General features: G+C 37.1%; 2 protein-coding genes across 5 annotated transcripts in view; one reads left to right on the top strand and one right to left on the bottom strand.

Moving 5' to 3' along the window:
* RTF2 (replication termination factor 2) overlaps window positions 1-21,195 on the bottom strand; it is a 28,838-nt gene that overhangs the window by 7,394 nt on the left and 249 nt on the right. For both annotated transcript variants that reach the window (XM_055721786.1, XM_055721787.1), the window contains exons 2-5: window positions 20,084-20,178; window positions 19,888-19,981; window positions 19,551-19,690; window positions 18,197-18,275 (exon numbers count right to left, since the gene is read on the bottom strand). In XM_055721786.1, coding sequence (XP_055577761.1) covers window positions 18,197-18,275; window positions 19,551-19,690; window positions 19,888-19,981; window positions 20,084-20,178 — 408 coding nt within the window. The remainder of the gene's footprint in view (window positions 1-18,196; window positions 18,276-19,550; window positions 19,691-19,887; window positions 19,982-20,083; window positions 20,179-21,195) is intronic.
* LOC102052857 (beta-1,3-galactosyl-O-glycosyl-glycoprotein beta-1,6-N-acetylglucosaminyltransferase 7) lies at window positions 6-11,518 on the top strand. Of its 3 annotated transcripts, XM_027813691.2 has the most exons (6): window positions 6-4,610; window positions 6,990-7,204; window positions 7,677-7,771; window positions 8,546-9,577; window positions 10,026-10,121; window positions 10,891-11,518. In XM_027813691.2, exons 4-6 carry the CDS (start codon window positions 8,602-8,604, stop codon window positions 11,115-11,117), a joined length of 1,299 nt encoding a protein of 432 aa, XP_027669492.1. In that variant the 5' UTR covers window positions 6-4,610; window positions 6,990-7,204; window positions 7,677-7,771; window positions 8,546-8,601; the 3' UTR covers window positions 11,118-11,518. The 3 variants fall into 3 exon arrangements, with proteins under 3 accessions (XP_027669492.1, XP_027669493.1, XP_005444968.1); XM_027813692.2 differs by lacking the exon at window positions 7,677-7,771 and having other exon boundaries at window positions 7,063-7,204; XM_005444911.4 differs by lacking the exon at window positions 7,677-7,771.

Genomic DNA, 21,195 nt, shown 5'->3' with positions numbered 1-21,195 from the left:
GGAAAAAGAATAAAAATAAAAGGGACAGAACTAGTATTTTTTTCAAAATCTTTATGCTGGCGAACCTTTGTTAGAATTAATACTGTGTTTAAGCTCTCCAACCCTTCCCCTTGCCACTGCATCTTTGTCAATAGTTCCTTCTCTTTCAGTCTAATACACCTTCTCTTAAAACATCAAAGGGAAAGTCTCAGTAGATTTTACCACAAAGCAAAATAATACTGATTGACAGCATCCCTCCTCACAAAAAGAACACTCATCTTACTAGTGAATCACGAACTTTTGATAACCACATTTAAAAGCAGCTTGCATATCAATCTGCCCAGTAAATTCTAAACAAATTTCAGAAATACACAAGTATTTTGATCTTCAAAGCCCTATTCCATGCAATAGGGCTATGGAAATTGCATCTTTATTTCACTATCAGTCCCTTATAAAAAACACTCTTAACTAATTCTTTATTTGCTTTAAAGAAAAGGCCCCATTCTGTATTTTCTATTCATGAGTTCCTTGTTTGACTGGCATAAAATGCAGTGACTAGATTAAACAAAGTAGTCCTAACTGGAATCTACTCAGTTTTCAGAACCCCATAGCTAAAACCCAAAACACTACAATACTTTCTGATTTTTTTTAGTTATGAATGCATTTGATTAACATCTAAGCGTTATGCTGCTCTAGAATTTGTCTTTCAACTTAATAATACAAGAAACAACAGCTGATAGAAGCAGTCCTTTTACACTGTCTAGGAACACCAAAGGTGTTACTCTTCCACGTGTAGACCAGACAGTACCATGGAATTTTTCTTCCCAACAGCTAGACATGAAAACCTGTTTTGTTTGAATTATTAATATTTATTTTTTTAATGACTATGGGGATAAAAAGGGGTCATAAAAGCATCACTATTATGCATTAACCCAGCCTTGCCATCTCACTGTCCTTCATCTGATTTATTAAATACTACCAAGTTACAAAGTATGTTTATAAATTAATCTGGATAATGCATGTAATGTGCTTCATGTAATTCCACATTTGTTTTCTGGTTGAAGACACAGATGTTTCACTGTGCACATTTTCAATCATTTGAAGAAGCCAGTGCATTGACCATGATGTTTTCTTTTGCAAGATCTCAATTTCCTTTTTTGTTATTTTGTTAAATCCAGAAGCTTTCTGTTAATCTGCAAGATTAGTTTATAATCCTGCCTCTGTCATTACTCCTCAGTTTTCTAAACAAAGGTTTAGAAAGGTTACTCATTTATTTGCAGTAGGAATTAAAGAAATGAAAGGACATACGGACAGTACTTTGACTACAGTCAGTTCAAGTGATGGACACAGTTTTAAAAAAATGAATCTGAATACAAGTGGTCAGAGAGACTATGAAGGAGAAGTAAGGGTTATAGAGATGCATATTAAGTAAGTTAGGCAGAATAATAAGTTACACACAAGAAACAGGTGAGTAGCCCAAATTTTTCCATTGCTACTCAATGGGCTAGCGTTAGAAATACCAGCCTGGTATGATCTCCGACACCTGCAAGTGAGAATTCCAGAAAACCAAGACAGACTATCAGCCTTCATACCGAGGTAGGAGCAACTGGCAGCTGTCTTGATTCTAAAGAAGCCCCACACGTTCATTTCTAGTGGGGTGTTTTCCGAGTACAGCATGAAAGGCCAGCACCCTTCTACAGGCTAGCGATTTAAAAAAGTAATTTCTGCAATAATCTTTGAAAACACGTTCTATTAAGCATCCAAAAATAAGTGGACATTTCCTCCAAGTAGAAGTTTATGTCAAATGACTTTAATTTCAATAAATGTTGCATTTTGAAAAAGCAAGCAAATCCAGGTTCCCATCTGGAAAACGCGGGTGGAACTGTTCTAAAATGAGAAGTATTTAAAAGAAACACAGAAATAAAGACAGCATCCTCTTTCCATTCACTGAAACAGAAAATTTTTTGCCGTGACAACAACCAGATTACATTAGAGACCACACCTTTCCAAACATACTTCAAGTACAGCAAGTTACAGGCACAGCACCAACTGCACCTCCCCAGGTTCCACTAACTCCTGTAGGTATGAGTTGTTGTTGCATCATACATAAGCATCAAACATTTTTTAATTGTCAGTACTGTTGGATGCAAAGCTTTAATTCTTATTTTTTAAAAAGCTCGATATTCCTTCATGCAAAAAAGGGAAAAAAATTATCTTAACATTTTGAAATGCTGAGATAAAAAGCAGAAAGGAACTTCTGTTTTGCAAATTCAGAAAGATTATTCCTCCAGATTAAGGTTTTCTGGGGCAGATGTTTATTTTATGATATCACAGGGTCTCTCTTGCTTTACCTCGTTTATATTGGGACTTTAAATACCTATGAAGGTACTTCCCATAGTTCCTTAATGTCTTTGCAGCATGTTGAATAGAAGAAATTCCTAAATGAGACTGAACTTGAAAACTATTTTGAAACAGACAAAAGCATTAGAATAGCAGCTTGCAGATCTGAATGCAAAATGCAATCCGTAATTAAAGAGGAGTGGGACGTCAACTGAAGGAGATGCTGGACAAGCTGCGTGATTTTTGTCTAAAAGCCCTTTCAGAGTCCAATTACAAAAGCGTGTTCAAAACTTTGTATCTAAATAGCTTAATATGCTTGCATTAAGGAATTATATAAAGGGTATGATAAAAGTCTTACAAATTTACGTGCCCTACATATGCCATGTGTATACACGTACATACACACACAAAAATCAACTTCACAAAAACCCAAAACCAATCCAAAGACTTAAAATGATAAAACTGTAAAGGTGTTATGACCTGTAAAAGACATGCTAGCTTAGGCATAAATATAATAAGTTCAACTTAAACTAGTAAAAGAAATTGCAAAATTACTTTTTCAAATAATAAAGACCACCTAAATTTCACGACATTTTAATACGGTAGGATAGTTTCTTAGAGAATAGAATACAAGAAGTTTTTTGCAGTAATAATAAAATCTTAGTTTAAGATGATTTCCTGAATTCTGAAGTTTACAGTTTCTTCTTAAGTTTCAGCTATGTAAGACAATGGTTATATCTTATTTTCTTGCTGTAAGTTACTTTTGACAGTGATTAATTTTTTTTTTATTGGTACAGTATCCAAGATACAGTTTCATCCATGACTACATCCAGTCTTAATATAAACCAAATAAACAACAGGCAAATATATTTTCATATCTAAATGTTTACATCAATGTACAGCTTAACATCTTGTAAAAAACCTGAAACCTCTTTCTCAAAGTATAAACAGTAAGTTAACTCCTGCAGTCCTATATATGACTATTACTAGGAAACGTATAAAAACACAAATACTTTTCTAAACCAATTCCCACCAGATTATGGAACCTGTATGACCACAACCTGACTGTCCCTCTAAACAGGGTGGGATTTAGAGAGAGGATTGAACATCATATTCAACCAAGGACCATACCACCGTCCATTCACCAGCCACGCAAGCTCCTGTATTAAGATTACTGTCTCTTGTAACAGTTAATTGAAACACGTTTTAAGACATACTCTTCCAGAGGTTTAATCATTAAAGGTTCAGTAGCATAAGATTTGATGAACACGATTTTTGACATTGCCACCCTACTCAGACACACGAGTGGGTCAAAGAGTAAATGACAACTTGGGAAAGAGGGAAAAGTCTCCTACATACTAATACACAGAATGTGAAGTTTCACTCAGAAGTTGTAGCACCTACTACAAAAATACTATCCAAGCAGAAGCCTCTGTTCCAGAGCTTCCCTTAAAGCCAATGATAATTTTGCATCTGCCATACCTGCAGCTGTGCCCTAATTTACTTTGAAGTTTCCTTTCTTTCTGATCAACGTTACTTTTATTTGAACGCGTCCAAAACACACCAGCCTTCTTACGCATTTCTAGAACCCCAAAGCTTCCTAATTGCAGTAAACTTAAGCTGCCAACTTTTTACTTATCAAACACCCCGAGAACCTTTATAGAAGTACTAACACAGTAAACACTCAGTTGCATAAGGAGATACTTCATTTATTGTCTTCTAAGCTTCCAGCTACTAGAAATGACGAGAGGCAATTCTTTACTACACTTAATTTGCTGCGAATTGGAAAGTTTCAGCAGGCAAACAGTTAAGAACTGGGGGAGGAGGGGGAGGAGGGGGAGGAGGAGAGGGTTGGTTTCCTTTCCAGTTCTCACCATCCAGCATGCTCCGTTAGCAGTGCAGAGGTTAAAGCCTCTGAGGTAAAGCAATACTATTTATAATCATCAGCAATGTACTCTACATATTTGAAAGTCTGATTTCAGCCCTTTAAAGGCTGTCTCGAAAGAGCGGCACCAGAATTTGGAGAAGGGCAAGTTTGCTCTCAGTGCTGTGAAGCAGAGGACGTTTCTGAAGCCAAACAGCATTACTGCAGAATAAATATGCTAAGCAGTGCGGGAAGCCAGATGAAGTCTTAAATGAAAACATGCACGTTAATGTTTAAGCCCTTTCCCTTACGCGAGATCTCCACACAAGCGACAGAAGGAAGAACGCTGTCTGAACGCTGCTGAAGGACAATGGGACTCCCCATTTATTTTTATTATGCTGCCGTCTCCTGGCTAATTTTGTACAAGGTAAGACTGAATAAATCAGATTGTAGGACTTCAGATTTTTGCTTTTCCTTGATTAAAACACAACCCAGTTTTTGTAACGTGACAAATACTTTCACTTCAAAAGACCATTTCAATTAAAAAAATACTCAAAACGGCAAAAAGGTTAATTTTTTTGTTTGTTTTACTTTGTCATCAATGTACAGTAGGATGGAGGTCATTACTGTTGTTTGTATTATAAAAATCACAATACTTATGACTATTTGTTATGTTCTGTTGCGAACAACTTTACCTTTTTACAGCCCTGTAACTTGAGGGTTTAAATAGCTTTCACAGTATTTGTTTTAAATTACTACGAGGTCAAACACACAAGGAAAAAAGCTAACAGGAAAACAGGAAAAATAACAAAGATGAACAGTTAAACCTCTGTAAATCTGTTGAATATGTATCAGTAAATGCCAATGCAATATTTTAAAGAATGATTTAATTTTTTTAAGCCAGTATTAATTGGGTTTGAAGAAGACATTTTTTCTTTATTGGATGCGTGTTACAGCACAGAAGCAGACTCCGCATACGTACCCAGGCTTAAGCAAAAAAGCCAAGCAAAGTAAAAAGCGCCAATTTTAATGTTAAGTTTTTAAAGGACTACATTAGCGTTCACTTGTTTATACAATGTCTACACTAATGCCTGCACAAGCACCCTTCAGACAAAGAACAGACATAAAAAGATTTGGAAATAAGGAGTCAATACCTTTTAACCATTTATTAGAAGATGAAGTAATCCCAAGGAATTTGTTTCACTGCATTATGAAGTCATACAAACTAAATTAAATCTAGACTTTAATATTAAGCAAAGACAGAGTACAGACAAAACAGAATACTTACAGGTGCAATGTTGCAGCCCCAAATACCACGGCAGAAAGGAGCAGTGAACTGTAAAATGATTTGTCCTACAAAATGCACAGCAAAGTATATAGCTAATGGAGTCTTGATGAACTGAGATGATATTTCATAGGCTCATTTTCAGGCATAAACATAATTCCACTTGCCTCTAGAGTTTACATTTTCAATTAAGATGGAGGAGTTTAGGCTTACAACAACAATTTTGTGGGAAGCAATATCCACAAAAGCAGCCACAAAGGTGCTTGAAATCCATACAAACAAGTTGGTTTTTGAAGAACATCAAACACTACTCTCAACACTTCTAAAGACAACTTCATCCTCTAGATTTAGAAAACTTATCCATAACATAGAAAAGCTTGAGCTTTAGAGAGAGATTCTGATAACAACAAATACCTATAATGGCACTCTTGCATAATAAAACTAAAAGGCAAGATAGTCACAGATTGAGTTATGCTGGGACAGTGCATCTTCTCAGCAGTATGGCATCTTGCTCTTGAAGGGCAGGAGGAAATACAGTAGCATAGTCCTTGACAGCAGACAACGGCATAGGGGATAGAGGATTCTTCCAAGTGGCAAATTTCATAGACAGTGGGCCTAGTAGCTGCAATTCTAGCTCTAAATCTGGTAAAACACTAACAGAAAGCCAATGCTTTCATGCTATAATAAACCCTCAGGCAGAAAGATGTTCTCACAGGCAAGATTTCATCATTTAGTCACTCCCCAGAAACACATTAACGCTGGAGAAGGAATTGTTTCTTCTTACCTGATAATGGGGTGTTTGTGTACTTTTACACTGCCATATAAAATACAGTTTCTATATGCCACACAGTTCAATAGGAAAAAATCCATAGTAAACACTTCACAACGCGAAACATCCCTGGAAGCTGTTATTTGAAGGGCAATGAGCACTTAAGTGTATGAAAGAAACAGGTTCCCCAGGGAACTATCCTTTGCAACCTGTCCACAAAGATGTATTTAAGGAAAAAACCTGACCAGGTGCACTCATTCTGTACAGATGTTTTATATTCTAAGCAGGTATAAAGTCTAATTATTTCTATAGCTGCCCAGTGTCTTCAGTGTAATTCTTATGTCCAGAACAAATCTTGCCTGTGACATACCATAGAGATCTCATCACATTCCCTAATTCAGAGCAACCTCAATCTCTTCCTTTAATTACTCATTCACAACAAAACAGTTTTTCTGACTCCAGGTCCACAAAGATCAGTGCTTCCCTAACAGACACTCCTCTCCAACCTGTGCTATTGGGTCCGTAACAGGCTTTATGCAAATCTATTCTCAGCTCTGGCAGTCAGCTGGCAGAAGGCTACAGCACTGACGTATTTCTGAAAATCCTAGCTTTCACCTTTCAGTGGTGTTCCCTTTCTCCTCCTTTCTGCACAATATTGGAAGGTTGACATGGATTTAATTTGCTCAAGTTTTTCATTCAAATGGATGAGAGACTCACGTCAAGTTTGTTTACCCAGTAAATGTATCCCTTAGGAGCTGTAAAGAAAAAGTATGTTCCGGGACCCAATTTCCTGATGTTTTCCTTTGGCCTGTGCATTCAATGCAGACTGAAGAGCACTGCTGACAGAACATACAAGCAAAATGGATGAAACCTCCACCTAACATAAAGCTCCACTTTCTGCAATGCTAAGTGGAAAAGAGGTATTCTTCCAACATGAAATCCACTGCATACCAGTAAGGACAACAAGGTAAATACATTATTTCCCAACAGCCTAGTAAGATTTTAAAATTGTGGTAATATAGAATATCCATTCTCTTGGTTCAAATGCTGTATTCTTAATGCTTTTTAAATTCTATGCTCCATTTCTACTTTAATGTCTTCTTTATTTTCAAGCTTCTAAGACAGATGTATACTGAATTTTCATTTAAAAAAATATTTTCCACTTCTAATGAAAACTTAGAGCCTTCTAACCACAACAGCATTCCTATAAAGAGACTTATCTTTATAAAAATTTGCTTGTTCTCTGTTCCTATGTAAAACCAAATATGTTATGCTGACAGCTGTGAACCGTGGAATATTTACAGGTGAAATACAAATTTTATTAAAAACAAATTAATAAGAGAAAAATAATTCTATTTAAAATTTTAAAAGTATTTATTTAACTATTAGGCTTAATGGCAGTTGATAGGCCATTCCCTCACCCCTGGTATTTTCTCTAGAAGTTCTATACCAAATGCTTCAAGGATAAAGACTTCACATAATTGCTGTGGGATTCAGGAGTGCTGCACTCTTCTTCTTCCGAGTTTTCAACAAGGTATACATAAGAAAAACTCAATGGGAAAACTATGCCAATACTGATATAAATTACATAGTTCTCTCTGAATGCTAATATTGGCGGTAGTGTACTTCTCTCAGGACATGCACATATGCTAAAAACAATAAATGAGTGTTGTCTACATGTTCTGTTCTCCAAAGCACTAACACAGAGATGTCAGAGAAAAACAATCTCTCAAAGATACAGAAACATTTGCTGACTTTATAAGCATAAAACCTGGTGTATTTCATGGCTTACATTTCAGTCTCTTCCTTTTGTTTCTTTAATAAATTTCCTGCTAATTTACTGAATTCTGGTTCTCTAGCAGAACTTAAGGTTTCCCAGGCCTTAAAGAAATCTCACCAGCAACTGTCCCTTAGCACACAGTGCTCACAGCCCTTCCCTATTCTAAAGCTAACCCCCGATCAGCCTATGGCACTGGACTCACCTACTGGCATGCATTGCCTTCAAGTAGAAAAGCATCTATCCGATGGGCTAGGACCCCCTTGCTCAAGTAATGAAGTGTACAAAGCCATTTTTGGTTCTTTGGATCATTTTTTTTTTTTATCCTAGAAAGACTGTTTCACAGCTCTGCATGTACCATTTCCAGTGGCTGAGTACTCTGCAACATGAGCATGGGCACACACAGAGTTCCTCCTGGTAACCGGAGGGTAATCTCAACATGTATAAATGCATCACTAACATGTCAACTATTAAAAAAAAAAAAAAGTTCAAAAGGTTCTCTCCCTCTCTTTCTCCCACTTTTCCTTTCAGATAATTTGAATGCTTCATTAAACTATGATGAGAAGACAGTATCTGGAAAATAAAAGATGAACCCACTTGATGCATCAAAATCAGGATTTTTAGCGTGCATTGCTGTCTGTACATTCATCTGTACTTTCATCTACCTAAAGGATATGCTTTCTGAAGAGCCAAATGAACAGAAGTTTCATGCAAATAAAGCAGAATGTGGGTTTTACCCGGATGAACTTTGTTCAGCTATTTTTATGGGGAAAACAGCTGCCTTTAAAATCGGAAACTTTTGTCAGAATACCTACCAACCTGAAACACTCAGCTGTGTTCAGACTTCATGCAACTGCTCCATGGTTTTGAAGACTCTGCATTTTATCACAAGACCACTGTCAGATGAAGAAGGAAATTTCTCACTGGCATACATTATCACAATTCACAAGGAGCTGGAAATGTTTGTAAAGCTACTAAGAGCTATTTATATGCCTCAGAATATTTACTGCATACATGTTGATGAAAAATCACCAAAAGATTATAGAGCTGCTGTACAAAACATCATTAATTGCTTTGAAAATATTTTTATTTCCTCAAAAAGAGAAAATGTTGTTTATGCAGGATTTTCAAGATTACAAGCTGACATTAATTGCATGAGAGATCTAGTTCATTCCAAAATTCGGTGGAATTACGTTATTAATCTATGTGGTCAAGATTATCCCATTAAAACTAACAAAGACATTATACAATACATCAAAAGTAAATGGAATGGTAAAAATATGACTCCTGGGGTGGTCCAGCCACTTCATATGAAACACAGGACACAGGTTAGTTACAAAGAATATGTACATTCTGGAATATCATACGTGTATCCAACAAAGAATATAAAAGCTAAACCTCCATATAATCTGACAATATATTTTGGTAGTGCCTATTACATACTCACTAAGGAATTTGTAGAGTTTGCATTGACTGATGCACGTGCGAAAGAGTTGCTTGAATGGTCAAGAGACACGTACAGTCCGGATGAACACTACTGGGTCACACTGAATCGTTTAAATGGTAAGATGTATGTTATTTCTGCTATGAATAATCCCTGGACCAACAGCATTGTAAGGTCTCCAACAGAGAAAGCTAGCAAGCTCTAGTTCTGAGCTTAACACCACCACTTAACTGCACTGCATTGCATAAGTATGGTCATTTCTTCAGCCTTGATGCTGCCCTTTCAGAAAGTCACATTTCCTGATGGCTGAGAAATAAAGTTTGACACCAGAGAAGTACTTTCTATAGTGCAGACCATTAGCTACAAGGCTAGAAAAATATTGCTTAAAAGAAGTAAATATTTTTGCTGCATGAAGCTCATGTTCGCAAGGAACAAAAAAGCAACAAAACTGAGAATGATGTCTATTCTTATGATGTAAACATCTGTAAATAAATACTTAACGTGGCTACATTTAAAAAGTAAGTGGTAAGTAGAAAGGTGTCTTATCAGAACTTTATGTTTTTAAAGATGCTCCAGGGGCAACACCCAATGCAGACTGGGAAGGAAACATAAGAGCCATTAAATGGAAAGATCAAGAAGGAACCACACACAAAGGCTGTAAAGGTAACAAGAATTTTGATCATGAACTCAAATTTGATTCACTGACTAGCATTAATTCCAAATTACATATGATGCTTTTAACTAGCTATTAACTGTGTCTCAGTGGTCATATATATTTTATTTTGAAAGTATCAAATAAAACAGCAAGCCACCTTACTAAATTACTCCTGGGTATCCAACCTAAATAGCTTCTGATATATTATTGCAAAGATAGTCACAGTATCCATACACTGACAACTGTTCTTTCAACCTCCAACTACCAACGCATGAACTTTACTGATCAGTTTTCAGTGAAGAGGAGGGGTTTACTTGACATGCATGTTTGCCACCAACATTGGGTTAAACCTCTTCAATTTGAACTATTATAAAAAAGGAGAATAGTGCTGACCACATGGAAAGCCTGCAAAAAAAAATTGAGTATGTAACGGCATAAACTCAGCACAGTGAAGTACTGTATGATTAAACGAGCATCTCAAACAGAAGCAGATCAGAACTTCAGCGTGCCCAACTACAAGACACAATATTAAGCAGAACACTGTGTCAGTGAAGCAGCTAGAGGCAATGTCTATCCATTTGTGTAAAATACAAACCCAAACCCTTGCCTTGATGTTTAAAATTTAGCATTATCCTCCAGATACATAGAGCATCACGGAAATGTGAAATCAAAAGATAACTTTTGTTAGTAACGCTACAGAACGAATCTAATTTTTTTCAATTAGATTCAACTGTTCAACCTTCTGCTGCTTTCAGATCCTTCCATTTGTCTTTGCAGGTCATTACATCAGAGACATTTGTGTCTATGGACTAGGGGATTTGCAGTGGATTATTGAGTCACCTCATTTGTTTGCCAACAAATTTGAGCCTGCAACATACCCACTTGTTATGGACTGCCTAGAGAGACGCTACAGGCTTAAAGTACTGCACCAGGCAGAAGTCCCGATCGAAGATGACTGGCGCTTTCAGGAAGAGAACTACTTCAACATGAAGCTGAATGTTTGAGCTTAACTAACATGTAAACAAATGTTCAAAATACTGACAGAAACAGGTAACATTTTTAGCCATAGACTTCACTCTGTGTATTACAGCATGAGGGTAAGCACAATACTGTACTACCAGACCGCCAGTGAAATAAACAGGTTTTATTTATTACAGTAAGGTAAAAAGCAACAACTGCTAATGGGTTAATTCTCAGAGAAAATGACATGTCTAGATCTGTAACTTAGTGAAGACAAGGGGGAAGTTCATAATCCTTTAAGTGACTTGATTAACTGGAAAAATATATATTCCTCATGTCTGCAGCCAAGAAAAGGATTAACTGGTATGAAAATAATGAAATGGAAGCAATGACTAAACAAAAGATAAAATATGAAGAGCACAAATTAAAAGTCATGTCTACTGTATGTCTTACAAAGTAGATTATTTTGAATAATTAAGTTCATGCTAAAGTTTCAGAGCTTGTAGATAAGCAAGTGACAACCAGTTTCAGACACAGGCTGTTTCACTGGGGTTTTGTTATTGTTTGTTTTTTTTGTTTGGTTGGTTTGGTTTTCTTCTTCATGGCCAGCTGCATCTCTAATTTCATTGTGTAGCATGGCAACATCACTCTTGCCCTACTCAGGATTTGCTCCTAATGAAAAGTGTGTGCGCGCCAGTAACAGTAGTAGGGATTCTGCAATGCACGTTTACCTTCAAATCCCTGTTTCTGAGTCTCTGCAGGAGTTTTGAGCAAGGAGACATGGGGAATTTGAAGCCAGGAAACAAAGGAAAACTGAGCAAAAAGCCATGTTTCAATCCCAGTGTACCTGCCCGAGGGAAACAAAACTTTCCTGAACCTTGCAACAGTCTGCAGCAACTGGAGATAAAACCTAACAGCAACCAAGACAAGCATCTCATTTCCCAAACACTGCAGAACAAATGCAGTACTTGCTGGTCTACAGTAAGGAAGGGGCTTTCAACACACAACACAGGCAAAACCAGGGAACAGTAATAAAAAAAAAAAAAATGATCCAGCCCTTTTCCAGGCAAGAGCTGCTCTTTAGTCTTCAGGACTCTTAAATTAATCATTTCACTTGTGCAACCAAAAAAGATTGAGAGAATATAAGGAAACAGAGAGGATGTAGGTGGTGGTCTTTCATACAATATGACAACTCTTCCATGGGATTAAAGGTCTTGCAAGGCCATCTCTACACCTTGTCTCCAAAGGTGTTTAGTTAGGTGCTACTGACAGAAAGAGACTAGGAGAAACCTGAATTGTAGGAAGTAATTTCAAACTGTTCATCCTCCTTTAGAAGTATTTTGGCAAGAATGCAGATGGAAATTTCATTCCAGTAAATCCAAATAAACTCCCAATTATTTTGCATAAACTCTGATAGGAACTAATAAGATATATCTTGTCACTTGTAAGCTCATTTGATTAGAACATACAGATTATAAATAACTGTCTAGGAGCAATTTAGATGAAGCTTCAATATACATCCAAAATATCACTCAGTTTTTACAAGAAAACTGACTTACAGATTAAACATTTTTCTGAAAAATCAAATGAATCAACAAATGACCCAACAACAGAACATGAGAGTTTCTTACTACAAACTTACTTCCAGGTTCCTGGAACTGTACTGCTCATTTTCCCACATGAGTTTCTTGGAAACATTTCTTTCAAATGAACTTTAACCTAAAGGACGACCAGCTGGTCCCTATTTATTTACAAAAACTTACAAACTCAACCCAAAGGTCTGTACTCAGTTTCACATATAATCAGGGACTGATTTTGTGGCTAAATATTGCTAGAGGTGCTTTTTTATGGAGGGAAGTAAAAAAAAAAAAGCCATATAGCATGTTCACACTGAGCTTTTTGAGAGTCCCTCTGAAAACCATTACTGAAGCTAATGGGTCTCTGGCATGTATTAATCATAGCAATATTCATAATTAATTTTTCTCCAAACCACACCCAATGCATTGTAGGGCACTACCAGCACTTATTCACGCCATGTTGTCTTCTAAAGTGTGAATGGAACATTCCTTGTTATGGTTATTGCAGTAAATCCAGTACGTAGCTTTCACCTTCTACCACCATCACACAGAACAATTGTTGTGTATCACTTCTGAATTGAGTTAAAAGGAAAAATTCAATAGCACGGTGCTGCATAGCATGTGCTTGTTTTGCAGAAACTGAACCAGACAAAGGGAAAATAAATCTGCACAAAAAGCCCTCTTAAAATACAATTTAGGTATGATTTTACCCATGTCAACAGAGGAAAGTCACTGGAGCATGATCCTCCTTCCTTAAAGGATTTCGTATTTTAAACAAGACTTCACATAAATAAACCCCCCAGGAAAATCATAATTAAACCACCCCATTCTCAATCATTAAGAAACAGTATTCTATTAATTATGCTGAGTGACCATGACCACATTATATTCTTGATTTTACTTCTAACAACAGTAAAAAATTAAATAACAAAGCTGTGAAATCTGAAAGCATTTAAACATACATAATAAGCATCCATTAAGTTTTGTACACATTATCACATTGTGAACAGATCAATCATAACTTTTAGATATAAGCAATTGATGTTACTAACCTTTGGTGACTGTTGATCTAAGAGCATACGGTGCCAAAGTGACCCTGTTCAAGGGAACATGACGCCCTATAACGTACTACACACATATCTAACAGACTTACGTGTAATCTCTGTTTCAAAAAGCCTGAGGCACATGGTCAATAGCTCTATATCTAAGTTAAACATTTGGTTAAGTGTTTTTATATGGCACAGACTTTAATAGTTAGGATATTATTTCAAGTATGTATTAAAAGTCTGTTGACTCTGAAAACAATGCCAAAATAAATTTTAAAGCGATACAAGAAATTAAATTTTAAAGAAGTAATCTTGTCCTTAACTCCCACAGTAACTCCCGGAAGGACTTCCACCATAGATTCAACAACTACTACCCTGTTTCCAAACTACCTCTAGCATACTATTACACCATAGTAACGTCTTAAGACAGGAGAGTCAACATGAAAAATTGGTAACAGTATATTTTTCAAACCCCTGCAAAAGTGAGGTTAAATAGATGTATACACTGCTAGGTAGTTCTTTTATTCCATCATTTCTAAAAGCATAATTTTTGGCAAATAGCAGGCTTCCAAACAAGCAGACACCAAAGATTGTCCATGCAAGGACCACAAAGCCAGTTAGAACAGAAGTTCCAAAATATTAATAATTTTGGGCCCACTGAAATCTACAGACCAACACAGATCAGCACTAATTTACAACCTTCACGATCCCATCAAATACAAAAACAGTTATTAGAAAATCTTGCTTGTTCTTTTAATTTTAGTAGTCTGTTAACAATAGGTGACAACATTCAAAAGTGCAAATTTTAAACTGACAACTTCCATGTCACATAGAATTCTTCCAGAAGAACAGGAAGCAGAAGGCAGCAGAAAGCTCTTCATCTTCAGGGCTTCTGCTACAGAATACACATCACCAAACTCCATTATCTGGAAGCAAAGTTGTTCCTTTTCCTGCTGACTGAAGGTCCTATCCTGCACATTTTAGCATGTGACTTAGTACTGATAGTTTAAATTTTCTCTTCTTACTGTATAAATCCTCAAAAATCTGGCTCAAACAGAAGACACTTCTGTGCAAAAAGGTATTACAAGTTTTATATGTATTCATAAATTGCTCTGTTTTAGACAAAGCTCTTTTTCAACTCTTTTCAGTCTAAGTATTTAGAAGCTTCAAAAATTGTCCCAAGCACTTCATCTAACAAGCTTGCTCTCCAATGTAAATCACCACTAAAAAAATTCTCATTGCTCTTCCAAAAAAAAAATAATCTTTGGCCAGGAAGTTTTATATTTTGACAAGACAGTTCAAAGCATTGACCATTCAGGCAATAAGAAACAATCCCTCTCTCAACACTGCTGCAGTGCCTGACTGTTTGCCTTAAGAGTTTTCACAGTTTAATGTTGTTTTTTAACTTCAGTAGCAGCATACTGAAGGCTTCAAGATGTGAAGCAAGAAAAAACAACTTACGTTCAAGGAAGGGAAGTCACTTAGAAAAATGCCTCACACGTTAATCAGTTACCTTAATAAAGTCCTTCAATCCATGACAGTTTCCTCTCACATGCTTGTGCCTTCCCCTAGCACCACTAGTCCTTTTAACGATACCAGTAAAAGCAGATAAATACATGAATTTAATATTGTCAGTTCTTCAGGTAAAGTTTCTATTGAGGCAAAATATGTTTTTTTGAAAGAGAACTCTGATAGAAAGTCTGCTTCATCCTCCCTGTACCTACACTCCATAAAGCCTTTCAAATCTAGTACTACAGCAAGTACTGTCAAGATAAACCAAGGCATGCAGAGTTCTTTATCTTGGTGTTTTCCATTTCCTTGAATTAGACAAAACTTGCATATGTATTCAGGTTTTTTCCTAAGCATTTACTTCATGACCTGCATATCACTGGGAAAACAGATTGTTCTATTTCTTGTATGAGCTGCAACAGAAAAAAACTGAAAAGAAAACTGAGCAGTGAGACAACTGTCTGTTGGGCTTCCCACAAAGTGGTAAGCATCCCCACGAGCCAAGCCAGAAGGTCTGGAAGGAAGCAACCCTCTGCTCTGGAGCACAGGAAAGCAACTTCCTAGTTTCATGAAACACAATATTCTGTGATATGCCTCTTATAGCATGTATATATATGCATATTATCTAGTTCCAATTATCTAGTTTAAAGTATATGAGCCTGATGGTGAGGACTGCAGAACTGTTGTTTGGGCTGCTGGATACCTGTATTCTCTGGCGAATGTTTTTGCTGCATCATTACAGCATCTGTTTGTCAAAGTCCTTTGGGAAACCGTTGCTGTTTACAATTTAGCAGACTATCAAGACTGCTCTGTAAGCTCACAGGTGAAATTAATACACAAAAATAGCTTGTTTTGAAAGAGCTTTCTTGAATTTCACAGTAGCAAGGAAGAGAACTGCCACACAGTTCCCAGATTTACACTTTTCCAATTTACATCCATGCTGTAAACCTCATCCCCTGGGATGAAGTGAAAACACAGATTCGCTAGCTGAAAAGAGAGATTGAATACACAGCATAAACAAGCAAATACAGAATTACTCTTTTTGAACTACTCTCATCATGTCAGTTTCCAAAGTCACATAACAACACCTCCCACACACAGACTGCACACATAGAAGTGGCAGGGACACGCAGGGCTGGGCACACACTAGCAGACCGGGGGTGGCAAGGCCGTGAAAAAAACCCAAACATGCTCCACATGGATCTCATAGGTTGGATTTTGGTTCAAAAAATGTATTGTAATTCTTAAAATACAGCAGTTAGCATCAGTAGAAACCTATGTATGGCAATCTACAACACTCTGTACTTACAATTTTTTGTGTTTTAAAAGAGCATGCATCAGAAGAGGATTATATTTATTAATAAAAAATTATTAATAAAATATTTCTAATCCTAGCATATGTACAACACTTCCTTTTTTTTTTTTTCCTTCTTCTTCATTAGCTCTAGCTCATTCTACTATATGTCCCATTGCTGCACAAAGATACAATGTGCTGGGGGAATGCTGCTAATTAGCACTTCAGATATAAAAAAACCTGCTAGCTACCAGAAAGCGTGGCAACCAGTTCCCCATGAGCCTATTTAGAAGGGTTCTTGTCCCCTTCTTGATTCTGAATACAGAACAAGAACATTACTGGTATGTACCCAAAAATCTAAAAAAAATCACTCTTCAACAGTAATCAATGGAAATGTGGACTAAACCATGTTCCTTCAGTTGGTTATCATTGTCTTTGTGCACCAAAATCAAATAATGAAAAGATGACTAGATTATATTATATTATATCCACTGCATTGTTTCTAGAAGCATCCTTCTGAATATTGTGAAGAATTCACATGTATGTGAAAACAGCTGCATGCAAATATGAGGCTATGCTAAATAATGATTATTAAAATAAATCCATGCAGGATTCATTTAGTTATAAAAAACTGATCATCAGACTGGCCAAGCCATGGACAAAACATCTCATTCCTGCATTTAATAATTAAGCTACATTCATCCATCAACAAAAATTCAGATGCAAACAAAAAAACCTCATGAAAAATAAACTAGTATCTGCAAACAGGAAAACAAAGCTGCTAGGACTAAACCAGTGTTCTATAGAACAAAAGCAGCACTGAGTGCAGCAACATGAGGCTAAACCTAACAATATTCCACGTCACCTGCAACAACTTACTGAGAAACTTTTTCCTTCACAGGTCTGGTTTAACACAAGTATACTGTATGTTTTATCCAGTATCAGGGTGTCTGGTGAAAGATAGCCCTGCCTAAATGTAGCAACTATCACCACAAATCTCACTGATAATAAAAAGAGTGATAGGAAAAAAAGAGAGTATTTGCAACTTTCATCTTTTCCCCTAGTTACAAAGAAACCTATATAATAAGATCAAACCAGCACTGTAAAAGGAAGTGGCATCAATATTTTCTACAGTAATTCATGTAATTGCTGAAAATTCTATGAAGAGTTGCCCTTCCCCCCAAAAAAAAGACAACAGCAAATGTCCTTTAAAAATACAGGGGTCAAATCGTAACCTGAAAACGTAATCAGTTTAAACACAGAGTAGACACTGATAAAACAACACCACATGCATTTAGGTAAAAAACCATCAACCAAACCAAATATCCAAAACCTCAAACAAAACAAATCACCCTTTTTAAAACTGAAATTATAACCAAATACTGGAAAAAATGAATTTATGAAGTAGTTGAAAAATCAAACTGTCTCTGAGAACAAAAGTATCATTTTTACAACTACTTCGAAACACATTTTTCATTAAAAAAAGGCCACACAGAATTACTTCAGGCCATCATGGAACAGAACTCTTACAAGTTCAATTTCAATTTGCACATTTAGATAAAAGAAACCCCACTTTACAATAGTGAATGTGAATGCACTTGTTTATATATACACACACATGTATGGACCCATATCTATATATCCATCTGGGGAGGTCATATGTGACTCCACTACTACTAAGCTGAAAAAAAACTCACCTTGTGACAAACTTCTGATTTAATTTCTTTGAGAGCACGTTCAGAGAACACACAACCACAGTTTCTCAGGAAGCAAAACCTTCAAAGAAAAGACATACAATCGTTTTTAAGAAACCCTGTGCCTAAGAGGTATGTGCAGTGCTGATTTAACACAGAAACAATACTGCAATGGGCTAGGAGGATGCTGCTAACTTTCTCTTTACTTTGATTAGCTGCAAGAATTTGTATCGGCACCTTTAAGTAGGCCCTTATTAATTTGCACGATATAAGAACTGAATGAAAAACATTGGGCACATTAAACCACAACACATATTTTGTTATTTCACCCTTGGTATAATTCAGCATAGGTTTATGACAACCTCTCAAGAGGATCTTTGCAAAACAGATGCTCTAGAGGTGTGTTTGTACATTTGCTATAGGTTGGCACACATTTCTCTGGAACCATCACCACACTCTGTTTTACTACAAAGTTACACTATTTGAATAGTTCCATCTTCCACCAGGTTTATTGGCTTCATTTACTCTGACTCAAGCTCTCCAGCAAAGCTGTAACAAGCGACACTAGCCAGGGATCTTCCCCCACACGGAAGATCCTACCAGACTATGCGAAGCAATTATGCACATGGTTCATGTGATCTCCCTTTCCTGAGAGCTACTGTTGTTAATCCTTTCCTCTCGATCACTCACAACTGAATTAAAAAATGCTCAGGTAGCTCTGGTAAAAATGGGTTTACTTTTCAGGCAGGTTCCCTCTTTAATTCCACCTCAATCTCCCAGCTAATCACTGTCTGGAGGAAGAAATACTTTGCAACTATCAAGCTGTGAATGCAGCCTCTTCTCAGTCATCAGACTTAACAGGCAAAGAAAAAGAAATTGCCAAACATGCCCAAACCAGGATGCCAGGAAACGTCCTTCCTTAGACCAATCAAAACCAGATTAGATTAGACATACATTTCATCTCCACTCTGATCCTAGCACAGGGAGAGGTAGAATTGCTTGATGTGACACAAAGGGAGGTCTCATCCAAACTCCCTTTGCTTGCCCATACCAACCTCCCATGGTTTAGCTCCCAAACACCTTTTAGCCACTTCTTGTCTGCAAACATTGCCATCTACTTATTATACATATAAACTCACTTAGGAAAGGGTTAACATTTTATCTTTCCTCTTGAATACAAAATGGACATTTAACTGTCTCCTGAACTCCCTCCTCCTGAAAGAAAGGCAAATACTCCCAGCAAAGGCTTGCGTAAGTACATGATTTGCAACATAATTCAAATGTTTTTACCTGCTTTATACTTGGTTTGGCACAGTACTTGCTTCTAAAAACAAAATTCAGAAACTTAAATACTGACCTATGTCTTCCATTCATTTCCAATCCCACCACAGGGCATATAAAGCGGGCAGACTGGATGTCATCATATTTGTCACCTTTTATACTCTCTTTATCACCACTCCAAGCTGGATTATCTGCAAGGTTTAGTTCTGTTACATTCTGAAAAATAAAAGTGCAAGCCGTAAGATGTTTACTAATGATTTTTGAGCCACAATAACATTCTCTAAGATTTTTTTCATCATGGTTCGCTATTTCTAACACTTCTAGTATATAGCAAGAAACCAGCAAATGGAGGTTTTGTAGCATGATTTTCATGTTAATTTTTAACTATTTAATATTAGACACAATCTGTTTACCTTAATGCTCTTGATATGTGACGCAGCTTCCATAGGAGTCTTATCAGCTGACTTCTCCAACAAAAATTCAATGATGGCATCTTTATTATACAACCTATAACACAAAATTTTAGTAATCATATTTGATTCTCATAACAGCCTTTTATTTACAGATTAGTAGCCTTTAATATAGTAGTCTATATGGAAGCATTCATACCTGCCTAGCTCACAGGCTACAATTGGCCGACATAACTTCTCTTGACTCAGAGCACAGTAGTACCACCTTGCCACTAATTCAGCATTTTTGTCAACCTGAAAGGGAAAAAAAAGAAGATACTCATGGGTTTAAAACAGCTTTTATATTTGCAAATTACTCAAACATAAAGTCAAGCAATATCTGAAGCATTAATCAAATCCCCAGCTGTCTTACCAAATCTACTTTCTGCACTCAAAGGTAACCTTCAACAAAAAAATTTAGTGAAATACATTATTAGTTCTGAGGGTCTGCCTCTATCTATTAAACATGTTTCTGCATCATGGGACTTGGGACCTGTTTTCCTAAATCTGAGTTTTCTCATTTTTTGCCATTTCCACCTGTCCCATTCCCTCTTTATTCGTTTCTGCTCTTCACACGTTCTCCACTACCTTCATCTCTTTAGCTCTGCATCTCACCCCTGCTTGGGTCAACTACCATTTCGACTCCCTGTAAGGAGCAAAATAACAAGAAAAGCAAACCTGAGGATGTCAGGATGCTACCTGAACCTCCAGACCAAAAGCATGAAATTTTATAACAGATTAGGCCATTAAAAAAAAAAAGGCTGAAGTTCACAGCTACTCTTATAATCAGGTGTGAGAAGGAAATGGATTTTATTTACTTGTTTCACATCAGCAAGTGTAATTTGCCAGTCTCCTGCCACTTGCTGTGAGGTTTCACCCAATCACGATCCACCCATCCACGCATGCGATACCCCTGTATACCCGTTATCCTAAAACACGCTAAGAGAGCCCAAGAACATTCAGGATGTCAGCAAATGAAACGCAGAAATGACCCAATAGCTTGGTCACGCTATTAAATGATCTACAAAAAGCGTTGCCAGACACCGTTTCCCCAGGCGAAGGAGGCCCCTAACCCCCGTGCATTCAGCAGAATAGCCGACGTCCAAAAAGCCCTCCAGAGGGCACAGATCCCCACTGCAGCTGTCACCAGCGCCACAGACACAGTCGCCCTGCGGCAGCACCCGCGGGCCGGCCCAGCGCCGTACAAAGGGCGCTGCCCCCCGCGCTGCCCGCACCGGGAGGGCCGTGCCCGCTGCCAGGCGCTGCGGGCCG

Source organism: Falco cherrug, chromosome 10 (assembly GCF_023634085.1).
Source record: "Falco cherrug isolate bFalChe1 chromosome 10, bFalChe1.pri, whole genome shotgun sequence".
NCBI classification, from domain to species: Eukaryota; Metazoa; Chordata; class Aves; order Falconiformes; family Falconidae; genus Falco; species Falco cherrug.
This window is presented reverse-complemented; position numbering and strand designations above follow the sequence as displayed.